Source organism: Neodiprion lecontei, chromosome 6, assembly GCF_021901455.1.
Source record: "Neodiprion lecontei isolate iyNeoLeco1 chromosome 6, iyNeoLeco1.1, whole genome shotgun sequence".
In the NCBI taxonomy this organism is placed as follows: domain Eukaryota; kingdom Metazoa; phylum Arthropoda; class Insecta; order Hymenoptera; family Diprionidae; genus Neodiprion; species Neodiprion lecontei.
The window spans coordinates 30,892,761-30,914,423 of NC_060265.1; the positions used below are offsets into that span (position 1 = coordinate 30,892,761).

The 21,663-nt window shown below is 37.1% G+C and overlaps 7 protein-coding genes across 10 annotated transcripts; 3 read left to right on the forward strand and 4 right to left on the reverse strand.

Annotated features, from left to right (window-relative positions):
• Positions 1-15: 15 nt before the first annotated feature.
• LOC107226757 (spermine oxidase) lies at positions 16-2,184 on the reverse strand. The gene is made up of 3 exons (XM_046743783.1): positions 1,363-2,184; positions 493-1,260; positions 16-390 (listed from the first exon to the last, which is right to left on the reverse strand). Exons 1-3 carry the CDS (start codon positions 1,555-1,557, stop codon positions 259-261), a joined length of 1,095 nt encoding a protein of 364 aa, XP_046599739.1. The 5' UTR covers positions 1,558-2,184; the 3' UTR covers positions 16-258.
• A 394-nt stretch (positions 2,185-2,578) lies between these two features.
• LOC107226735 lies at positions 2,579-5,459 on the forward strand. 2 transcript variants are annotated; one of them, XM_015667644.2, is made up of 7 exons: positions 2,579-3,014; positions 3,121-3,361; positions 3,440-3,635; positions 3,716-3,879; positions 3,965-4,147; positions 4,247-4,419; positions 4,595-5,459. In XM_015667644.2, the coding sequence occupies exons 1-7, from the start codon at positions 2,998-3,000 to the stop codon at positions 4,728-4,730; spliced, it is 1,110 nt and encodes a 369-aa protein (XP_015523130.2). In that variant the 5' UTR covers positions 2,579-2,997; the 3' UTR covers positions 4,731-5,459. The 2 variants fall into 2 exon arrangements, with proteins under 2 accessions (XP_015523130.2, XP_015523129.2); XM_015667643.2 differs by having other exon boundaries at positions 2,580-3,014; positions 3,713-3,879.
• A 259-nt stretch (positions 5,460-5,718) lies between these two features.
• Positions 5,719-7,703, forward strand: LOC107226736. The gene is made up of 7 exons (XM_015667645.2): positions 5,719-5,992; positions 6,094-6,332; positions 6,417-6,612; positions 6,687-6,811; positions 6,911-7,093; positions 7,192-7,370; positions 7,458-7,703. The coding sequence occupies exons 2-7, from the start codon at positions 6,108-6,110 to the stop codon at positions 7,585-7,587; spliced, it is 1,038 nt and encodes a 345-aa protein (XP_015523131.1). The 5' UTR covers positions 5,719-5,992; positions 6,094-6,107; the 3' UTR covers positions 7,588-7,703.
• An 845-nt stretch (positions 7,704-8,548) lies between these two features.
• LOC107226765 (spermine oxidase) lies at positions 8,549-11,808 on the reverse strand. Of its 3 annotated transcripts, XM_046743780.1 has the most exons (9): positions 11,427-11,802; positions 10,975-11,239; positions 10,563-10,776; positions 10,194-10,427; positions 9,927-10,058; positions 9,600-9,799; positions 9,233-9,356; positions 9,056-9,162; positions 8,549-8,755 (listed from the first exon to the last, which is right to left on the reverse strand). In XM_046743780.1, the coding sequence occupies exons 1-9, from the start codon at positions 11,584-11,586 to the stop codon at positions 8,734-8,736; spliced, it is 1,458 nt and encodes a 485-aa protein (XP_046599736.1). In that variant the 5' UTR covers positions 11,587-11,802; the 3' UTR covers positions 8,549-8,733. The 3 variants fall into 3 exon arrangements, with proteins under 3 accessions (XP_046599736.1, XP_046599735.1, XP_015523163.2); XM_046743779.1 differs by lacking the exon at positions 8,549-8,755 and having other exon boundaries at positions 8,979-9,162; positions 11,427-11,808; XM_015667677.2 differs by lacking the exon at positions 8,549-8,755 and having other exon boundaries at positions 8,979-9,162; positions 11,439-11,804.
• Positions 11,809-12,175: 367 nt separating this feature from the next.
• LOC107226745 (proteasome assembly chaperone 2) lies at positions 12,176-13,276 on the forward strand. Its single transcript, XM_015667653.2, has 2 exons — positions 12,176-12,693; positions 12,756-13,276. The coding sequence occupies exons 1-2, from the start codon at positions 12,361-12,363 to the stop codon at positions 13,176-13,178; spliced, it is 756 nt and encodes a 251-aa protein (XP_015523139.2). The 5' UTR covers positions 12,176-12,360; the 3' UTR covers positions 13,179-13,276.
• Positions 13,277-13,330: 54 nt separating this feature from the next.
• LOC107226742 (translocon-associated protein subunit delta) lies at positions 13,331-14,888 on the reverse strand. Its single transcript, XM_015667649.2, has 2 exons — positions 14,461-14,888; positions 13,331-13,784 (listed from the first exon to the last, which is right to left on the reverse strand). Exons 1-2 carry the CDS (start codon positions 14,707-14,709, stop codon positions 13,524-13,526), a joined length of 510 nt encoding a protein of 169 aa, XP_015523135.1. The 5' UTR covers positions 14,710-14,888; the 3' UTR covers positions 13,331-13,523.
• A 2,312-nt stretch (positions 14,889-17,200) lies between these two features.
• On the reverse strand, positions 17,201-21,541 carry LOC107226762 (docking protein 3). The gene is made up of 3 exons (XM_015667674.2): positions 20,709-21,541; positions 20,246-20,419; positions 17,201-20,007 (listed from the first exon to the last, which is right to left on the reverse strand). The coding sequence occupies exons 1-3, from the start codon at positions 20,778-20,780 to the stop codon at positions 18,592-18,594; spliced, it is 1,662 nt and encodes a 553-aa protein (XP_015523160.1). The 5' UTR covers positions 20,781-21,541; the 3' UTR covers positions 17,201-18,591.
• Between the last annotated feature and the right edge of the window lie 122 nt (positions 21,542-21,663).

Sequence of the window (21,663 nt, forward strand, 5' to 3'; positions counted from 1 at the left end):
GGTTGACTTTTCAGGTTGTTCGATTTTCTGGAAAGGCTACTCATCCACATCACTTTTCTACTGTTCACGGTGCAATAGAATCTAGAGTCCTTAAAGCGGCAGACTCATAAAAATGTATCAAAGTAGATTATCGAGAATGATATATATTACATTCCCTGCCACTAATTCCCTAGCTACAAAATCAACAGATTTGTGTATATTTCATGAAAACATGGTCATGCATATACCGCACAAATTACAAAAAGTAGGGCATAATAATTAACATTTTTTTTCAGTGTGATACTGTAAAAACGTCTTAGCCTGCCTGATGCCAGTTTCAAATGCTCCATGTGTTGTCGAATAATATTTTTCGTGTGTCGCTTCTCCGGCCAGCATTATTACCGGTATACACTGAAATAAGATGTGTAATATGAATTCACGTAAGCACGCATGGTAATCATTACCTTGTACAAAAGCACTCTTTGAATGCTTTGTATAACGCGAAGCGTTTACCTTGTCGCGAGCCTCTCGAGTGACTGTGCACCAAACTGGCTTGCCTAAAATTCCCGGTGTGACTGCAGTGGCATCGCAATTCGTAGAAATATGGCTGTAGGCACCTCTGATGTACATATTGGAATGCCACTGCGTTCTTTTACATCTCCTTGGCACGGAAATATCTTCTCTTTTGAGAAAATGCCGGAGTAGATTGATGCAATCTAAGGCAACTTGTTGTTCGCTCAACGTTTCGACAATGTATGCTCCCCTTCCAGCGACTTGCCCTAACAAAACTGCCCTGTGTCCCTCGAGGATATTAAAACCAGTTAAATCTCTGGTCCACGTCGCTAATTTTTGTTTTGAAAATATTCTCCTGCCATTTTTTGACCAAATAAACTGAAAACCTTGGTCGTTAGGGCCCCACCAAGGCTCACCAAAGTCCAAAAATATTTTATTTACCAGGCCAAAACCAAGGCACTCAATGGCTTGCGATAAATGTAGCGGTAGCTCAGGATTGAACATTTTTTTGTAATTTTCTTTCAAGTAACCCAGTGAACAAGTTGCGATCACACAATCAGCAAAAATACGTCTTTTGTCAGCTAAAGTTACTGTGACTGGTTTCGCGTTTGCCTGACTTAAATTGCCTGTGCTGATGCTCTGGCGCCACTCAATCGTCTCGACGGGGCAGCTTAATCGAATATTTCTTTGATTTAGCCCCTGGGCTATGAATTTGATTATAGAACTGTATCCAGGTTCAAAATTTGCATGTTCCACATTGCCGATTGGCTACAATGAAATAATAGGGTGAAAGCGGAGGAAAGAATTTAATATATAATAAAAAAGAGCGCCTCATCTATGCTACGAGTAGTAGAAAGAATAATATTTTACCTGGCATTCTCCCCAATATTTTACTGACAATTCATCTAATGTAAAGCAGGCATTCTCAATCATTAAAAGTCTAACATTCCAGTCAAATATCTCTTCGCGCATGTCTCTGATCGTCAACGGATCACCTTTTGTTCGCAAGTGTTTCCTCAGTTTGCTCCTCAAAATCCGACCAACGTTCGCTGCATTGTCAAGCATGCGGATTTCTGCATTTTCGAAAACTTTGCATTCTTCTATGGCAGATTGAACTACGTCATTGATATCTTTTACTAATACTCCGTCAACTTGGACACCATCGTCGCGTAGATATGAATCTGATCCTTTCGTTGACACAAAATCTGACAAGAGTCCACGATACCGGCAAATCTTAGCTAAATCACTTTGCTGTCCGTATAAATACTGAGCACCACATTCAACCCAGTTGTTAGTCCATGGTATTGACTCTATCCTGCCACCAATTTTGTCTTGGGCTGTCAAACAACGGGCCGATTCACGAATTATTTACAAATCACGAGAACTACATTTTTTAAACTACCTTCCAACAGTATATAATCTTCACAATCTTCTTCCTCTAATGTTTTGGCTGCTGCCAATCCTGCTATACCCCCTCCAATTATTATAACTTTTGTTGATTCTACTCGTTGCCATTGCGTGTCGTGCATTTTGATTTTCGACGTGTGATAAACACTCTGATCGGATCTAAAATTAAGAACTTTACAATATGTGGGTATTGTAGCCAATGCTCAGACTAGTATTGATCATATGAAAAATTTTGAAATAAAAATAAAGGCATAAAGAAGTTCTTGCAAAGATCCACGCAAATAATTTGAAACTGTCAAAGAAGAATTGAAAACCACCTCACTTATTTTTTAATTTATAACTCTGACAGTTGAATCATTCAGTTTCAGTAGTTTCATTGTTGCTGAGTTATCAATATGTCCTAACCAAAGCAAATTTGAATTACCCGCAGAAAAATTCGTGTAATCTTGAATGACCTATTGAATGACTAATTGATGAGTTATCGACTGCTTTAATTTTATGCATGTGATCATTTAATACATGACTTTATTTGTTATGAAATAAATAAAATTATGAAGTAATGCAAATAACGTTTTGAAGATAACTTGTTTGCAAAATACTAACAATAGAATGTATAAAACTGCAAACACAACGGAATCAAATAGAATATTTTACTTTGCTCTATGCAGATCGGTCTTCTGCCAGAGTTTATAAAGTTGTACAAGATTTTTCGAGCACGTTAAATGTAAACATAATTTAAATTTGCAATAATATATTCATATATTCCTTGCAATATTACCCATAAAAAATTTGAATTGAAATTAATCAAAGTACAACCAGCGACTTTTAAATTTAAATTGCTCAAGGAAAATCCTATGTGTGGTCAACTGTGACCTTGATCGAGTGTGGAAGTAAGTGGGGAGGGGCCATGAATACTTGTATCACCAAGGGACTCAAAATCATAGCATACTCCAATACAAAACATGCAATATGGATAGATTGTCTGTGAGTTGTGGAGTTGTAATGGCTGCAGTGTTGTACTAAATTGATATTTTCAAAGAACTGCCATTGCTTGACTTGCCTAAAACTATTTTAACTAGGTAAATTCTAAGTAACGTGATGATGGCTGTGACGAGGTAATAATTTCATACCTACCAATTACATTTATTGAATTAATTTACCTGCTTTCCTGTTCGTATTGCTTTAATTTAATACGCACGAATAATTTGTCCCCTTTTCCAGCATAGTAAACCCTTCAATAGCAGAAAACAAAATCGATGCCGATTGTCTAAGGACTGGAATAAAACTGAAGAATGTCGTGCTCAGACAGTGTACGGCTAAAATTCATGCGGAATGTCTTTTCGAAGCGCCAGAAATTTTACAGAATATTTGCCTATTCATGAGCGCAGATCCTGTGACAGGGTTTGGCTCAAATTGGAAAAAATTTGCTGATAAGTTGGGCCTGACAAATCAGCAGATCACGGTACGTTCTCAGAGAAACAATTTTGAATATAGAGTATTTACTTTTTGAATACTTCAATTTCACATATTTTTACCACAGGTTATCGAGAGAGATTATCAAGCGAAACATAGTTCAACTTGGTGGGTCTTACTATCATTTGCATATAACGCAAATGCTACAGTAGAAAAAGTTTTGAATGTATTAGAAGATATGGGCAGATTAGACATCATTGATAAGATTAGCGATAGTATGCTGCGATTTGCTGACCGTGTCTCTGAACAGCATAAATCGAACGGTACGTATGTAAATGAAATTAATAACGAACCTTATTAAAGACTTTTTTAATAGAGAAAGTCAAAACATATGTTTCAGAAGCTGAAGGCAGCGTATTGAGATCGGCAGCTGGTATCGAATGGCTACCTCTCGTGTTGAGACCATTAAATTCAAGGGAGAACAAACTTTACAAAATCCCAGGCATCACATCAACACTTGTAAATGACGGCAAATTTGTTGACAGTGGAATAATCGACAACACACGAGTATGCGAACAAACTTTGATAATAAAGCCTAATCTAATGTCCTTTGAAAAGAAGTAGGAAATAATTTTCGTTTTCTACATTTCAGCCAAATATACCACTAGCCATGAGAGTAATGTTAACTTTTGCTAGTGACGGAGCAGAAGTAGCAAAACGAATCACTAAAAAATTCAGGCAACATGAGCCGAGGATCGGAGTCTTGATTTTGAAGGAACAACAAGACCATGTATTTATCAAGAGCACAGAGTTTATAAATGACTGCTTTGAACAGGTAATTGTAGCGTACGTTTTCATTAATAAGAGAAATTATCTACCGTAAGCTACTCGGATTTGAGCATGTGGCTTAAATTTATAGTCTGACTGATTTCAGGTGGATACTATAATTCCAATTTTAACAAAGGGATACTTTGACGCGATAAATAATCCCCCGACTGCAAATGAAGAGGAATCGTCATTTGCATTAGATGAACGATATGTAAAATACATATATCAATCTTTTACGAACGAGTTAGTAAGAAATGACTGCTTGGGTAGACGTGTGAGGTTCGTAACTGAGTTGTAGTAAAAATGAATCAAATCGAAATAAGTTCATATTTAGCAGTTAATTAGATCTACTTATGAAACATCTATAGACGTAATAATAAATAATAGAGTAATACATTAATAACAATACAATCCTCCGCAATCTTCTAATCAATACTTGAAATATATATTCCAGATGTATCTTCCCAGAAGGAACAAAGCGTCGTGATCTCAGGGTCGATCATTTAAGCTTAAGAGCTTGGTATAGAGAAGAGAACATTCAAGATTTTATCAATTTGTTACTTCGAAGAAGACAAAATGGGAATAATTAATAAATCCATTACCAGTTAACCAAGAGAAGGAAATAAGATCTGAACAGAAAAGTTAATCACAATACCGAGATTGAAATTTAGACAATTTATATTACGAAAAATATTAATGAATATAAACTTTTTGTTCACTGCCGCAAAATTTATACGCTGCCTGCCCGATATACATGAAAAATTTATAATCAAATGTAATATACTTGTGTTAGACACGGATCGACCTCAGGTGTAGGTAATATATTATGTTACTTAAATACCAAGCAACACTAGAGACGTAACAGGGTTCAGTCAAATTTTAACTGACCATTTGCTACTGGTAGTGAATAAACTATTTTTAAACTGGATTAAAATCCCTGTACAGTAGATATATACGTAAATGTAGAATGTGTCTTGTTTCCTTACTGTACTTTTCTATACTTGTGTATTTTTTAGTTGAACTAAAATGAATGAATGTATAAATAAGAATAGATAAATAAGAATGTATCTACTATTTTTTTGTGTAAATTTGTTTCCGGATCCAATTTTGTAGCCTTGCAAAATGTTGCAAGAAAAAATCGACATCCATGCTCCAACAAAATACACATTACAGAAATTCCTGCGTTACCATATTCAAAAATTGCAACTGGTAATTAATTAAGTACCTATTGTAAATGAAATTTTAATTGTATGTACAATCTACAGGAATATTTATTGTTATGCAACGCGAACCGAAATAAAAGATGGGCGAAGGAGAAATTGTTATTTCCAGTTTCATTACAGCTAGTATTCTTCGATACTCCACACAACGTTGCAGAATTCTCAGATCAGGTACAAGAAGATGATTTCCTTCCACCAACTATAGGTCAACTACAAAAAACGACTTTGTCGACAATTTAACAAAGAGAGTAAATTCTGAAGTAGCTAAACTTTCTTCGCATTCAAATTTCTGGAGGGAAATTGTGGGCACAATCCTGCGTAACCTTCATATTAACTTGAATCAGAGTGGGGTAAAGTCACATGTCTTGATTTAGTCAAGTGATGTGAATTCTTGGTATTCTGTACTACAAACCACATGAAATGTATAAATTTCCTGGTGTGAGCGAGATACGTACAAACTCAATAGTGCCACTTCATTTCAAAGACTTGTACTTGGATTAGTGTGAAAAAAGTACAATTCTGTACAAGCATGTTAAAAAGAGTATAAAAATGGTTATTGTATCCAAAAAATTTAATATACGCTAACCGTACTGTTATTAAATTTGTTTATATTCAAGAATTACGTCTACGAGGTAATATTCAGATTGATCTGTTAGTTAAAAAATCTCTGATTCCATTCGATCACAATCAATCTGTATACAGTTTTTCATCCACGTAACAATTTTGACTTTAGAATCCTTAACCTAAATGGAGAAGAAAATCAATGTCGATTATGGCACGGATATGGATTTGAAAGCTATAGAGCTTCGAATGCGTACAGATAGAATTCACTCTGGATTTCTCTTCGCGTGGGAGGATTCACGCCTTTTGCAAATATTATGTCTGTTCGTCGAGTCAGATGTGGTTCAAAGAGATCGCCCGACTTGGCAAAAATTTGCCGAACAATTGGGTCTGACACGGCAGAAAATATTAGTGTGTACCCAAAAAATCAATTTTAATTATTTACTCGCCGATCAGTACGTCTATGAATGTTTAATTTCATGTGATTGTTTGCAGTGTATCGAAAACGAATATAAGTATAGCCATGGTTCAGTGTGGTGGGTTTTGTTGGCATTTTCAAATGAGGATGACGCTACTATAGGACGAATAATACTTATTTTACAACAGTTGAAAATGTTTCATGTCATACTCGAAATTAGCAATGACGTTCTTGAGCTCGTTGACTGTCTTTCTGACCACTTGAATTCGCAAGGTAATGAAAAGGTTCCAAATAACTGTTATAAATAAGTATAATTATGTCATTATTATCTGAGGTAATTGTTTCAGGAACTAAATCCACAATACTTCGGCCCCCAAACATCCCATGGACACCTTTGATTTTCAGATCGTTGAATTCAAGAATCGAAAGAGTTCCACAAATCATAGATATTACTGTGAGAGGTTCGAGTATGGTAAGCGAAGCATACAAGTATGCCGAATGTAGAATTGAGAGTTGACTAATGTTTACATATGATCAGAGTGATGAATAATTCGGATTATTTAACTCGCAGCCAAGTATACCGTCGGCTGTAAAAATAATGCTAACGTTCGCCGATGACGGGATGGAAGCGGCGCTTCGCCTCACGGAAATTTTCAGATCAAATGAACCGAGAATCGCAGTTCTGCTTCTGAGAGAGCAGCAGATGCACGTATTCAATGCAGCCAAAGAGTTCATCGATGATTGCTTGAAAAGAGTAATTGCAGTTTGAATTTCAACAAATAATGAAAAATCTACTCATATAATTTAGATGTCAGTGTCATATGTTTAAAATCATAATTTGATTGACTTCAGGTTGATTATATAATTCCGATTGCCACAAAGGGATACTATGATGTTATAAATAATACATATCCCGAGGGCAGAGATCAACTAGTATCATCATTTGCATCGGATCAAACATATGCACAATATGTATACAAGTGTTTTGCAGAAGAATACGTACGAAATCGGTGTAGGAATATGCGAGTAAGGTGCGTATCTTGCAGATAATAAAAGTGCATAATATCCAGGTACCGAAGTTGAATGTTTCCCTAATTTGTCTCTAAAATGTATTTCAGAGCTATTATACCCTCTGAAACAACGGAAAATGATTTACCGGCTCACTTAACATGCATGGGTCCTACCAGATTCAAGGAAGCAGAAATTAGAGAATTCGTTACAATGTTACTGAGAGTAAGACGAATCTGACGAGCCGACCGATCGGTTACTGCCGATTGTCATGAGAAAACGGAAAAAGTCCACATTTTTTATATGTTTATAATCCAAAATATTTTTTACACACGAATAAACAATAGTTTATTGCACTTACCACATGAAGGTCATGGCAACACACACATATCTGCAACACACACGGCCCACTTGAAATCGCTGTCACCAATAATACGCTTTGGAACCGAGTTCACCTTTATGCACATTTGTTTACAGCTCGCACGAGCACGCAGGGTGAAGATTCAAAATTCGATCTGTCACCAATAATACGCTTTGAAACCGAGTTCACCTTTACGCACATTTGTTTACAGCTCGCACGAGCACGCAGGGTGAAGATTCAAAATTCGATCTGTCACCAATAATACGCTTTGAAACCGAGTTCACCTTTACGCACATTTGTTTACAGCTCGCACAAGAACGGCAGGGCGAAGATTCAAAATTCGATCTCTCGATATCAACTCGCGCGCTAGCCCAATCCGCTAAACGTTCGTTTTTTTTTTTTTAACAAATTTTCGTGACCAGCACTCGGCGGATAAGTGAGCCCGGAGGCAAAAGAAGTCATTTTAGTGATCCGGTAGCGTCTTTATCGGCAGGAGTCGTTTTTCTGTATCTACTACTGTGAGTATGCATGTATCACTCCGTATTTATTCCGTGCGATCATACTCATAGGAGCAATCCTCTTTTCTGTTTTCCCCTTAGATTTTCAGTAGTCGGTATTCAGTCAATTATAAATTCTAAATTCATGATAATATTGACTAATTATTTTGTCGTGTTATTTGGATCGCGAACAACTATAACTCATAGCAATACCTTGAAAAATAGATGTGCTGTTGATACGTACACTTAAAATACGTTTATTTTTCGCAATAAATAACATGACTGAACAAATTTCAATAACCGAATCATAGATTGTAAATTTCTCTGTTTCATTTTTTTCGGGATTCAATGACTTTGATTTTATTCACTAGAAAATTGAGCATAGAGTGTAAAATATGATATACAAATTGCGTTTTCACAGAATACGTGGAAAAATATACGTTTATATGGTATTTCTTTGTTTACAATTTAGAATATACAGGAATTCGTGTTCAGTATCATCCGCCGATTGAATAGATAACCACTTCGTTACAGCTGGGGTTTTCTTTTCCTGTGAATAAACTGTGCTATAGTCAATTGATAGATCTGAATGACCAATGTTATTTTAAAATAACTTGGGGGAAAGTCAATGAAACCGAGTATCGATTTGCCAAAGTTCAAGATGTGCAGTAGCTTTCTTCTAAAAGAGATCCCCAATTTTCATTTATATCTATATGAAGTGACAGTGTCACATACTTGAAAAGTTTATTCTAGGGGAGATTTTTTGCGTAGAATTCAAACATAATTGTTCTAAGGCCTTTTTAATTTTGTATCTAACGAACAAAACGAGATATACTCAAGAGCTTCATACCTGTAGTATTCTATGAGTCTATCAGCTTCGCGAATTCCGCTTTCAACTGCACCATGAACTGTCGAGTAATAGTGCTCATGAGTTGCCTCCCCACCAAAAAGTAATACCTGTTAAAAAATCGTTAGCTTTATTCTTGCCTATAACTATCAAATGATATCGAAAGATGAGCGAAATTACTGGTTTGCCAGTGGGATTAATGACAGGTTCAGCAAGGTCTTTCGCCCAGATGTCTAAATTTTTAGATTCCAAAGTTCGAAAACTGTAGGAGCCTCTAAAGTGTTTATTCTGATTCCACTTGGACCTGGAAAAAATGAGGGCACTTGATTATCTCCTAGGTAGCTTGGTGATGCATAATGTATACAATATACATATGGTTATGCAATAGATTTGCATGGATTTATCCATCATTCCACAAGTCTGTCAGCAAAATATTACTAACACAACAATGAGTGGAATATATCTTTGATGAAGTTGCGTTATTGAAAGTAATAGTGAAGAATCACTAAACATGAAAGTGAAAAGCACAGAACAATTATACACGTACCGTATCATATTTATTGGTTTTGGAATGTCGAATTTTTTACTAAAGAATCTTTGCAACATGTCATAGAATCCATCAAGTACAGTTGAATCTTTCAAGTCCTCAACATGCCTTGCACATGGTCCAGTGAGCCAACCGCTTAAAAGACGAGGTTGATGGTCAATAGTGGAGAAATGAAAAACATCAGCCAACCATTCATTACCCTGAAATAACATTAGTATTTTTTATATGCATACTATCGCGGATATCTTGATGTTGCTCTTAGTATAATATAATGGAACCGTGTCCTGATTTGTAAGTTTGAACGCTCGATCATATAAATCAACTTACTTTGTCAGAAGATTGTACAAACTTTGTTTTATCCTCCTTCGACCAAACTAAATTAAAACCGGCGATATCTTCGGGCCACCATTTGTAAGGAAATTCAAAGATAATTTTGTCCACTGTTCCAAATCCGAGACCCTGAGTATTTCAGAATAATTATAACTAGAGATGTAACTAATGCGTACTACTGATAAAGTACTTATTCAAGTTTCAATCCATGACTTAGAATGCATGCGAAAACACGACTCGAACGTTAAATCTCTGCGCATGTACCTGTATGGCACGTCTTTTCAATTCAGGTAGTGGTGGTGTGAATAAATTGCTGTGTTGTTCTTTCAGTACACCAAGCGAGGGTGTAAAAATAACATGATCAGCATTATGCTCCGAGTTGTCAGTAGTTCTAATAGTAATTCGATTTTTACTGCTATAGTCAATACTTGAAACTACTTTCTTGAAGTCCACTTTTTCCAGAAGTGGTAGCTCACTTGCCGCTGGTGTAAACTTGTTCTGTAAGTCGCAAGGAAAAAAATAATTGTTGTTAGGATTTTGCAAGTACCTGAGAATACCGAATAAAATTGAGATTCTATTTTGTACTGATTCAATGATGGAAAATGTTATTGAATCTCATTCTGAAATCATTACCATTAAAACTTCAAACAGAGTTTTATATCCCCTGCCTTTCCAATTAAGCAATGGATTCCCTTCACATGTCCAATACTCGGCAAGTCCGGATGCAGAAACTTCGGACCACGAATCGCAAGATTCTATGATAGATTCATACTTGCATATCCACTCCAAAAATTCTTCTGCCCTGGTGAAATTTGTAAATGGATTTTCCTTGAATGCCTTGTAATACCTGAAAGTAGAATTTATAAGATAAACATAGGCAAGAACTTATAGACTATTTCAGTTATGTGATTTTAAAAGAGAACAAGTGAAAGAATTACCAGCACCTTACACAAAACTTGAAAAACTTGTAACGAAGAGAGAACCCTGTACTTTTTAATGAAAACTTAATCGAACATTCAACTACTCTAGAAGTTATGATACTAACTCTTGTGTGAAATATTCTCCGAATGACCCCTCGAAATCTGTTATCTTGTTTGGCATAACTGTGTAGATTTCATGATATATATTCAGTAGCTCAGTACTTTGTTCTCTAGGTATGATTTCTCCTTGAGAATCAGCAAACATCCACTTTTCAGTATTGGTCAGAAGGTTAGATCCCTCCAAAAGATTGTGGCGAGATGCCAATTCATAGGATATATTTCCACGCTCACCGTGCACATATTCAGCTCCTAGCTCTACCACGTTATCAGCTACCATAGTAAAGGAAAACATATGTATTATTAATAAAGGTCCATCAGGCCTCTTCTAGCTGTTATCACTTGATTAGTTTCATAACTGCTCTAATTCATTATAAGCTGCACTTATTGTTAGCTTGGCATGAATAGTTATTTAAATGAATATACAATGGAAAAAATTAGTCGTTAGTTGAAACACAGCCAATGTACGCACCGAATTCTACGGTATGTACGCGCCCTCCGATTCGATCTCCGGCTTCAAAAACTCTGACATTTTGAAAACCTTGCTCCAGCAGACGGCATGCCGCGGCGATACCAGCAGCGCCGGCTCCAACAATTAAAACTTGCACATCTTTAAACATTTTTCGGCAAGTAGCGTGGCCAATATCTTAAACACCACTTTATTGGAAATGGATAGACTTTGTATACTACTTTCGGAGTTTACTGGAGGTTTCCAACTACAACGGTAAAACTGATGTGTTGGCTGACTAGTTCTCTATCTGGCTAGATTGCTGTCAGGATTAATAGGGTCAAAACTTGGAATGGTGATAAAACAAACACAAGCAATAGAAAGATATCGTCGTCGCGTCATTTTTAGCACTATCAATTATATCATATAATATAGTATGTATATATCAGTGGCTTATAGTGAGCGTATAATGAGCGTATTCCGAAATTTGATTGCGCACGGGTGATATTTCGCAATGTTTCGAAACGAGTTAAGCTTGGGCGTCCGAAGTGTATCCAACATTTCAACGGGCGTATGGAATGAAAGAATAGGATATATATAATGAAATTGCTTGAGCGGTATCAGTCTCCAGATTGTGGAGATTTTGTAACCTGGTAACGCTGATACATTTTTGACTTTAACTTTCTTACATCTATTTTTTCAAAGAAAAAAAAAATGATGTAAGTAGAACGACAATAACTGTTTGCGAGAACAGGCACGAAAATCCTTTTCGGTACGTGCGTTCTGAAACATCACTAGCACGTGAGATCCAACATCCAGTTCAACATTCTACGTGTGTTAGGTAAGCTATGGTACAGTCGATGTAAGCTGAATCCAGCTTGTCATTACGGTTTGTCTAACGTACAGCTTATGTTTACTAAACAGAAGGTTAATTCTATAAGGGAAGATGATAAAACTTACAGAAGATATTGATTTGACGGGATACACGCTCATTATTCCTTCAGTAGCTGTAGGAAATGTTGGACAATTGGCTGTTGATCTTTTTATATCGAGCCTTAGCGCAAAGAGAATAGGTTATGTTTGGGATTCTGCATTCATACCTATAGTTGGCCCTGATCCGTACGACGAAAATTCGTCAGCCCTTTGCACAGCCGTTGATTTATTTTGTAGCACAGATAAAAGAGTTCTACTAATTCAAATAAGATCACCACTGTCCAAGAAGCCCTTTCTATTCTTTAAAAAGCTGCAGAACTTCATCACAGAAAAACACGTTGCCAAGGTAAGATTTTTGGTCACATTACATATTTGTAACAAATTCAATCGACGTATTTTCAATCATAGGTCATCATATTGACCAGCAGCTACTCCCATGAAAAACGAGATCAACAGATCAGAACCATTCCGTTACGTTACATTGCATCTCCGGAAATAAAATCAGAATTTGGTGCAATGTTCGACAGCCTGAACTGGACACATCTAGAAAGTAAAATTGATGAATATGGCAGGAGCGAAGTCCTTGCAATCCCAGGTGGAGGTTTTGCCAAAAACCTATATGATATCTTTGTCGAGAACCATATTCCTTGTGCGGTCTTACTCAGATTTTGTTCAGAAGGAGACAACATCCCAGATGCAATGGAGTTAGCTAACTACTTAAATCAGTGGCTAGAACTTTTCTCAAAGGACGCCTCTGGTAATTTATTAATCAGAAAACCTTCGTCTTGGAGATTCTTATTTGGCAATGATCCTCCACTCGAAATGTTCTGAATATGATATTAATTATCATGAGTTTTTTTTTTTTGTTTATATCAATGAATCATGTTCATTAAATTCTTAATAAAAAATTATTATCAGCTAAATTGTAATTGTATTTCCTGTTTATTCGCCTATGTAAAAGTGAACAACGTAGAAGCTAGGGATTAGAATTGATAAAGTAATGAATTTTATTCAGTCACAGTTTTGGTTCTCCAGGAGAATCATTGATTGATCGTTCGATATTGGATACATTGATATTTTACAAAACTATTTGAATCCAATTAACGGTTTAGTATAAATAGTGAAGCCGGAGGCAGTTAAAAATATCATTCATGACTTAAATTGTAATTACTTAGTTTACGATAACAGCTTCCATTTGGCAGAGAATGCTGTGTATGTAACAAATGCAGCTAAGAATGCAGCTAAGAGTTCAGAGTTTATCCATGGTCCAAGGTAAGCACCTGGGTTGTTGAGGACAACAACAGCTAGAGGTTTCACACTGCTCGGATCTTCTCCGTTTCTAATTGCTTTGCGAAGGGCACTGTACCCTTCTTCATCGTACAGATTAACATTGTAATCTCCTGATCTAGCTTTCTTTATATCCTCCGTCCAGCTGACCTATAGTACCAAACAAACAGAATGGTGATAAATAACTTTTGCCAAGATATTTGATAGAGCTATAAAAAAAGTTGATATTTTTACAAAAAATTGTCAGCAATCGGAAGAGATAGTTCATATCCAACTCGTACAACAATTCGCTTCACCTCATGTACAAGTTTATACCATATTACTAACAAGGAACATCAGTTTAGTGTCCCCTTCTGATTTTGTTGAGACTCATGTATGTTGTAGAACATTAAAAACTAAGAGACACATATTTTTTTTTTTATCTGCGGAAAAGCGGTTCAAAGTGGTGAAACCAAGCCCCAAAGATGGGCAAGCAATGGGGTGATTTCATGATGCGCTTGATGGATTCGAATGAAACCAACGCTGAAATGTTTCTATTCGATTATAAAATATTTCAGCGTTGGTTTCATTCGAATCCATCAAGCGCATCAAGAAATCACCCCGTTGGGTGTCCATCTCTGGTAGTCGTTTTCACCCCTCTAAACAGTTTTTCCGCAGATAAAAAAAAATACTAGTCGCTTAGTTTTCAAGGTTCCACAATATACATGAGTCTCAACGAAATCGGAGGGGGACACCAAACTGATGTTCCTTGTAAGTGGCAAGCTGACTTGGCAGACAATCATCGATTGTCAATTGACGGAAATGAGATGATACTAAGATTACATACCTGATATTTGTTGTCCGCACTGAGTCTGACTGCGGGCAAAGTCTTTCCTTCGACCTCGGCATATAGAGAAACACCTTTGGCGCCGTTGCTACACTTTAGCGTGAATTGTGTGGTGAAAGCGATGTTAGTCAAGACTGTAGCATCTTCGGTAACGTATGCTGAGGCTGAAACTTCTGGTTTTTGACAAGTTTCGGCCAACGCCAAGGAGGTGGTGACGGCGATAATGCACAAAACAATGAGCCTGTTCATTTTTTTTATTAGTCTCTTAATACAATATGTGACAAATCTTATGCTCCACTTTGCACCCGATCGCAACAACCGGCTCTGAACACTGAACGCACACCTCTGTCAACGAATTAAACGTTGCTGAATCTCTGACGAGTGCCACCTAGCAGTTCACCGCAGCCACGTCACATGGCAACTTGTCAGCCCATGAATTGCTGGCAGCTAATTCCATGTGCAAGAAAAACTCAAATCAACATTTTGACATAGTTAGTATGTTTCACTAGGATTAGATGGCGCCACTTTACGGCGCTCCCGCGAAGCAGCGTCATTACGAGTCAGTAATTCTGTTCAATTGTCAGTCTTGGTCTGTAAGTCAACACTGCCAGTAACGCTCAATTTTATATTATCGGTATCAGTCGGTTAACTATGATCGTACTGCATAAATATAATGCAACAGAATTGTTCTGACCCGAGAATCCCATAAGGACTGACTATTTTTTTTTTTAGATTTGAACAACTCAACCGATGAGAAAGTTTCCAAAATAAGGAGAAATTTCACATTAATGTGCTTATCGTGCCAGTACTACAGATTCCCCTGCAGATTATGTATTATTCCGCTACAATCTGAAGCTGGTGGTGCTAGGGTTACTATTCAATTGTTTTGGTAAACAAATACCCATGCGGCTGCAGGCCTTCTGTCGGATGTTTTCCGCTTTTAAATTAATGCGATCCTAGATGTTCGAAACTTTGAATCGTCTAATTCATGTAGAACGCTTGATTATTATGAAGTGGGTCCATTCATTAATTGTGTTTGAGTTCAAATTTTTTTTTACAACGCGGATACAGTACGAGGTCGATATCGTATATAAACAGCGATCGGAAGTTGGTTGCATATGGTTCTGGGCTGTTAGTGCTGTTTTGAATACAACGCCGGGCTGAATTCGGTTGTTTCCCAACAGCAACCCTAATATCGAGTACATGCCGATCAAACTAGATCTTCAAGATGGGGAGATAATTGTGAGTGTGATTATTCGTTGATAAAATGTAAAAGTCGGCTAAATAACCGTTGATTACGAAAGAAATTTATAATGAAAAATAGCTAACACGTACTCGTCATCATTCTTTTGTCAGTGGATTACAGCAGGATCGGTGATTTCCTGGTATTCGAACAATCGACAAACAATCGCGCCGCCATTTTACAATCAGTAAATTGCTAAATGTTCTCGTGCTACCTGTACCGTTGAAATTTGTCTGCGTTGAACTGAAAAAAATGTGCAAAGTACGCGCGGATGTTATGGTTTATATTGATAGTATTGTTTTTTGTGTGGTGAGTTTTGTGCGACGTTATAATCCATCAACTGACACCGCAGAGCCGTTTGAGAGAAAAGAATCTGCGGTTTTAATTTTCATTCGCCGTGATCCTGAATATAGGTAAGGTTTGAAATTATTAATGTAACCCCCGCCATGCCGTTTTATTTTGTCCATTATGCTATTTTTCAATTGCAATTTGCGCAAGAGAGCGCTAGTTGCCACTAATGGAAAATCGGTGCCCAAGTTGACTATGTTGGCACTGCAGAATGCATGCATACCGACCTGTTTTTTTCGTGGATGCCTTGCGCATAATTTGAGGTTATGTGTCTGACACGAGTGACACGATAGTTCGACTACGTAAATTGACATAAATAGCGTTTCGCAGTAGCGAAGTAATTATTCACAATAAAATCAGATAAACTCATAGAAATGATGCCAATCGGAAATCTGCTGAGGTCAGGTAGTAGACTGACTGCGAAATACATGCAAAGAGCATTAATTTTAAATGGAGTAGAATCTCCTGCCGGAGTTTGCATATTCTCGAAACGTGCGATATTATTTACCACTAGTGCGAAATTAAATTCTCAAAGCCAACGCAATGATTCAGACTCGCGTCAAGCACTTGGAAAGTTGGAGGGAAAACTCCAGCTTTCGTTCACCTGTAAAAAATGCATGACTCGAAATGACAAACTGATTTCGAAAATCAGTTACGAAACAGGGGTCGTGATAGTGAGGTGCGACGGTTGCAAAAACAATCATTTAATAGCGGATAATCTTGGATGGTTCTCCGATTTGAAGCAGAATAATAATATTGAAAAAATAATGGCTTCAAAAGGGGAAAAAGTTCGTAAATTTATGAACTATGACGAAGGTTATTTTGAGGCTGCTGCAGAGGAGGCGTTTGCGAAAATGAAGAAACAACAGAGCAAGTTAACTGCTGAACAAGTTGAAGATGAACGGGAAAATCTTCCTAAAATTGAATATCAAAAAGTCGGAACGTCGGTTAAAGATTGAACAACCTGTAAATGCAACATATATGCGAAATTGCAATTTAACTCATTTTTAAATGATTCTTCAATTATTGCATCAATCAATTTCTCTAAGTTAGAAACCTTAACTGGTAAGAATAAAATGGCAAGGTCAAAATCCACAAATTTACTCAAGATCGTAAAATATTTGTAGTTGTCTTATTTTGAATTTTCAATTTCGAACAAGTATAAAATACTTACACACATAATATAAAACTTATGTCAACTTTTGTAAATAGCAATGCTAATGTTACTGCTACAGTAAAGTGATTTTCCATATTTGTTTCCTTTTTTTGCATTTGTAACTAGCGTGCGTGCGAATTTTGCTACACCTTGAAAACTGACCAATTTTATTTTTATTTTAACATATAAACTAGTTCGTTGGCACAATATTATCGAGGGTTTAATAATTAGACAAACATACTCTTGTAAACTTACGATACAAGCAGGTAAAAAATATAATATAGTTTAATGGAATAATGCGATAGGTACTTGAAAGAAAGGCTATACAACTCGTGTGTAACAAAACTGTTTTCAATCCGAAAACTTTGAGAGTTCAATACGTTGGGTTCGGTTGACTAATACAAGATTTTAAAATGTGATGTTTAGTCATTCTTCCATGCGACGTATTTGTAATGAATTTAAATGAGCGTCACAATCTAGAATATAACTTGAGGATATTCCGATTGCTTTGCTTGCAGCAAAAATAAAAATAACAACCAAATAGTAGCATAAAAAAATCGTAACGCTAATCTTTGTCTGCTTTCTGACTCATCGAACATAAAAATGAAGAACCATTATGCCAATGTGGTGTTTCAAGGAGGTGTACTTTGCGAGGGCATAAAATGTCTGTCAACAATGTTCTACCAACTTCAATAATCATTCTTTGGTCATTTGTGATAATATAACTCTAAGTATATTTGACCATATATAAAGCTATGTGATGCACCACTCTTTGATTAGAGGTATAAATCGTAGTACGAAAGTAGTAAAATATAACGATAAACTATCATTTATAATTATATATAATATATATGTATATATGATACTTTATAGTAAAATATGTTCCTTTTATTTCTACAGCCTACTTAGTTATTATAAATTAATTAAATAATTGTGGCATCTTCATAATAATTTGATGGTAAACATTGACAACTTTTCATGCGAGTATGGCTTTAGAAGTTGAGGAAAACTGCAATTAATAATACCGGCAAGTATGAATTATTGATGGTAGCAGAAAGCTGTCTCAACCTTTGAGACAAGTCATGTTATTAACACTGAAATAAAGATCCACAATTGTTAAATGTAACTAAGTACGTGACGCTAGTTTTAAAATTCACGGAGATTATTAGATTATCATTTATTTTCATCATTTCATGTAATTTGGTTTCTGTCATCACTTATTTCACTTATTATTTATTATGATTATAGTAATAAGGCACTAGATCCGAGTTTTGATCAGTCGAAGGTATACTCGAAGGATTGCTTGTCACTGTCCACTGATTGTGTGTAGATCAGCAGGCAGATGTTTCAAAATATGCATACCAAAACTTGGTAAAAATAATCTTTAAACCTTTCTTGGCTTGGATATTACTGCATATTCAGTTTGGTTGTATATTTTATGATTTGGCCCAGCGCTATTTGGCAGGGTTACTTTTTTTCTAACCCTTCCATAACCATGACTGCTGTCATTTGCAGATCTAGCGGTGCTAATATCCTCGATAAATTCATAATCATCCCAAGATGACGATGGCTCAGTATCCACCACAGGAGGTAATGCGGGTACATTGATTTGGGAATTAGGTTGCACGTTGGGTGTCCTGTAACCAGAGTTCTGGTTTAGCTTATGCGTAGAGCCAAAATGCTGCAACTTGTCGTAGTTAGGTGGTTCAGATCTGTGCGAAACATTGTTGTGGATGATTGGGCAGGTTGGAGTGATAACCATATCATTGCTGCTCGTTTTGCTCCTAGTTGAGCTCTGCGAGGCATATGACCATGTGTCCATTGTTTCATACTGAGCCTCTTCGTCAGATGTACAAGGTATGATCGCTTCCGTATGAAGTACATTATCAGCGCCGTGTGTTTTCCATGCATCACTTCTCACCTCTACCGAATCGTAGGGATTTTTTTGATCATCCATAGTCATCAAGTTGTTGTTACAACTTGACGGAAATTCCGTAGAGCTACTGGAATTCAATCTAGTGTACCTTCCATGCATCATTGTGTCAGGTAATTCTTCTTCGAGAGATTTTCTTTCTTGATGGCCGGTAAACATGTGCCTTCTGGGTGGTTTTGCTGGCTTTGGTTTTATAATAGGTGGTGGTGGTTTTATAAAGGACACGGGCTGATCATTGGATAACGACGATGAGTTTGAATATTTCTGGGAGTTTTGTGATATCGTTGAAAACTCCAGATCAATTAAATTTCCAGAGCTATTAAGGGATGGTGGTAGAGGGGACCTGGAACCAGCTTCCATGGACAATGCGGCGTGATACTGAGCATTGTTAAAATCAATACTGGGGCTGCTATCCCCACTAAGCAATTTTTTCATGCATTTCATTTTAGCAGACAAGCACTTGAAGATCTGTTGACTGCTATGCTCCAGACAAAACAATCCCTCGCCAGATTTACATTTCCTACCAGCTTCAAAGGTGAACTTTCCGTCTCTATATCCATACCTCCTTATGAATTTGTAGGGCCAGGTAAACAGAATCTCTTCTCCATCCATGAGTCTCATATCGGCAGCCGCTAATATCAATGTATAATTTTTCTCCTCTAGTTTGCATCTCTTCGAGGCATCAGATTCCACGAGCTTAACCGCAAAGATTCCTTCTCCGGCCGTACTATACAAATCATTGTCTTCTTCGATAATATGTTGGGGAAAGCTGTCTGCAAAGGCAACTATTTGAAATGCGTTCATCCAATTTGTCATATCAAGCTCCGAGGAACAGCCATAGTGATGAATTCCAGTTTTCGTGACAACCTAGAGGAAAATTTTACTAATTATTTTCATTCTGCAGTAATTATCGTATTTCGATTTTTTCATACCAGAAGAAATCTAAGCGAGAGTATTTAGCAAATTCTTCTTTACTTTTACAGAAATCATCTTAGTTTTTCACCAGAAAAACTTGAGCTTATAAACTGCAATGTGCACAAATTTCAAAATAGATTGCTAATGGTCAAATGTGGCAAGGCCTTGTAAGATTCGGTTGTTTTCTTACGGTGAATACGTTGGGTTGATTGCTGGGTGCAATTTTGACGCAAGCTTCTAAGGTGATGATTTTCGAGGAGTGGGGCTGCGAGACAGCTTCCTCTTGGCTGTCGAAAACCTCGAGTCGTTTGATACCAATTTTGCTGGGCTTGAAAAGTTGGCAAAACTTCTTGTGCCATGTTTTCTGAAAATAAAAAAAATCAAGGAAAATGGAATTGAGACAGGGCCGCCTTATTGACGGAATCTAAGAAGTTGATAAATTCTCGTACAATTTAAGAAGGAAGTTCATAATTAATAATCAGGCTTCATTTAGCGCTAGAGTGTGACACGTCGATAGAATAAGCCATGAAGTCAGAGTTGAATCAGAAACGTTTCAAGATAGGATGTGAACTTCCTTTGATCTGCTGCCCTTGGTTACGCAGCGACGCATATAGTGATTATGTTCTAATAATTATATCAATAGTTAGTCCAACCTTGAGTTGTCCCAGCATTCCTTGCGGTGGTAAAAGCAGGATGCCCTGCATTACAATATTCTCAGGCTCCATTGTCGGGATGATAAGTGAATTGTAAGCGCGAAAGGGAGAGATCGAGAAGAATGTCACTTTCAAAAGTTTTAGGCTAGTTCAGAAGAGCCGATAAGAAGCCCGTATAACAACACAATCGCGGTTTCGCATTCAGATTTTAATATGTCAACGCAACACCGACTATCATTGCCAAACACTCGACCGACTCGCAGAGTTTTAGCCAACTGGCAGTTCACAAGCAACGATGAAATAACATTCGCCAACATTTGACGTTTCGTCGAGCTCCTCACCAGGCCATGCTGTCAGTTGTGGATTATCGACATGTCGCTTGTGTCCGGCACTCTTATCTCTCTTCGTTTGTCGTGACATTCGCTGGCAGTGGTTGGGAGACGGCGAGCAACGATTAAAAGTTTTCCGTAGCCGCGCGCCGCAGCGATAATTTTTTATAATTCTGTTCATGCGTCGATTGTCGGTGCGATTTGTGAATTGGCGATACTGAGACGTTTACTTTTCTCTCTCTCTCTCTCCGCAGCGTAATTTCCTCGTTCGCTTTCCTCGGTTGAGAATCCACCGCAAGCATATTACACATTAATTACGATACACTCAGAATCACGAATTTCACCAATCCACCACCAGTTCCGTGTTTCGTCCGACGGTCCAGCACGTACGAGACATTCTCGTATCAGTATTTTCGAAAGGATAATGCAGCGTTTATCCGTCACACAAATCGCTCCGTACTCTTGTCGCTTGTCACTAGCTACTCTCGCTGATTCTTTGTTGGACTAGTTATCTCTGATCATTACAACTTTATCTCCTGGTTTGTGGTTACAAAACCTTCCTCATGGCAAAAGTAGATACTGTCCGTGGAAATGTTGTGACACAGTGAAATGAGATCGGTTCAGCA

Excerpts from the sequence above, each read along its gene's own strand:
- LOC107226757 (XM_046743783.1), bottom strand. The coding sequence starts at position 1,557 with ATGCTTGACAATGCAGCGAACGTTGGTCGGATTTTGAGGAGCAAACTG. Across the intron at positions 1,261-1,362 it reads AATATTGGGGAGAATGCCAG|CCAATCGGCAATGTGGAACA; the intron begins GTAAAATATTAT and ends ATTTCATTGTAG. Across the intron at positions 391-492 it reads CTCGAGAGGCTCGCGACAAG|TGTATACCGGTAATAATGCT; the intron begins GTAAACGCTTCG and ends ATCTTATTTCAG.
- LOC107226735 (XM_015667643.2), top strand. Across the intron at positions 3,636-3,712 it reads TGAACAGCATAAATCGAACG|AAGCTGAAGGCAGCGTATTG; the intron begins GTACGTATGTAA and ends CATATGTTTCAG. Across the intron at positions 4,148-4,246 it reads TAAATGACTGCTTTGAACAG|GTGGATACTATAATTCCAAT; the intron begins GTAATTGTAGCG and ends GACTGATTTCAG.
- LOC107226736 (XM_015667645.2), top strand. The coding sequence starts at position 6,108 with ATGGAGAAGAAAATCAATGTCGATTATGGCACGGATATGGATTTGAAA. Across the intron at positions 6,613-6,686 it reads TGACCACTTGAATTCGCAAG|GAACTAAATCCACAATACTT; the intron begins GTAATGAAAAGG and ends TAATTGTTTCAG. Across the intron at positions 6,812-6,910 it reads CTGTGAGAGGTTCGAGTATG|CCAAGTATACCGTCGGCTGT; the intron begins GTAAGCGAAGCA and ends TTTAACTCGCAG.
- LOC107226765 (XM_046743779.1), bottom strand. The coding sequence starts at position 11,586 with ATGTTTAAAGATGTGCAAGTTTTAATTGTTGGAGCCGGCGCTGCTGGT. Across the intron at positions 11,240-11,426 it reads AGAATTCGGTGCGTACATTG|CTGATAACGTGGTAGAGCTA; the intron begins GCTGTGTTTCAA and ends TTACTATGGTAG. Across the intron at positions 9,357-9,599 it reads AAACCAATAAATATGATACG|GTCCAAGTGGAATCAGAATA; the intron begins GTACGTGTATAA and ends CATTTTTTCCAG.
- LOC107226745 (XM_015667653.2), top strand. The coding sequence starts at position 12,361 with ATGATAAAACTTACAGAAGATATTGATTTGACGGGATACACGCTCATT. Across the intron at positions 12,694-12,755 it reads CAGAAAAACACGTTGCCAAG|GTCATCATATTGACCAGCAG; the intron begins GTAAGATTTTTG and ends TTTCAATCATAG.
- LOC107226742 (XM_015667649.2), bottom strand. The coding sequence starts at position 14,709 with ATGAACAGGCTCATTGTTTTGTGCATTATCGCCGTCACCACCTCCTTG. Across the intron at positions 13,785-14,460 it reads GTGCGGACAACAAATATCAG|GTCAGCTGGACGGAGGATAT; the intron begins GTATGTAATCTT and ends TTGGTACTATAG.
- LOC107226762 (XM_015667674.2), bottom strand. The coding sequence starts at position 20,780 with ATGGAGCCTGAGAATATTGTAATGCAGGGCATCCTGCTTTTACCACCG. Across the intron at positions 20,420-20,708 it reads GAATGCTGGGACAACTCAAG|AAAACATGGCACAAGAAGTT; the intron begins GTTGGACTAACT and ends TTTTATTTTCAG. Across the intron at positions 20,008-20,245 it reads ATCAACCCAACGTATTCACC|GTTGTCACGAAAACTGGAAT; the intron begins GTAAGAAAACAA and ends ATTTTCCTCTAG.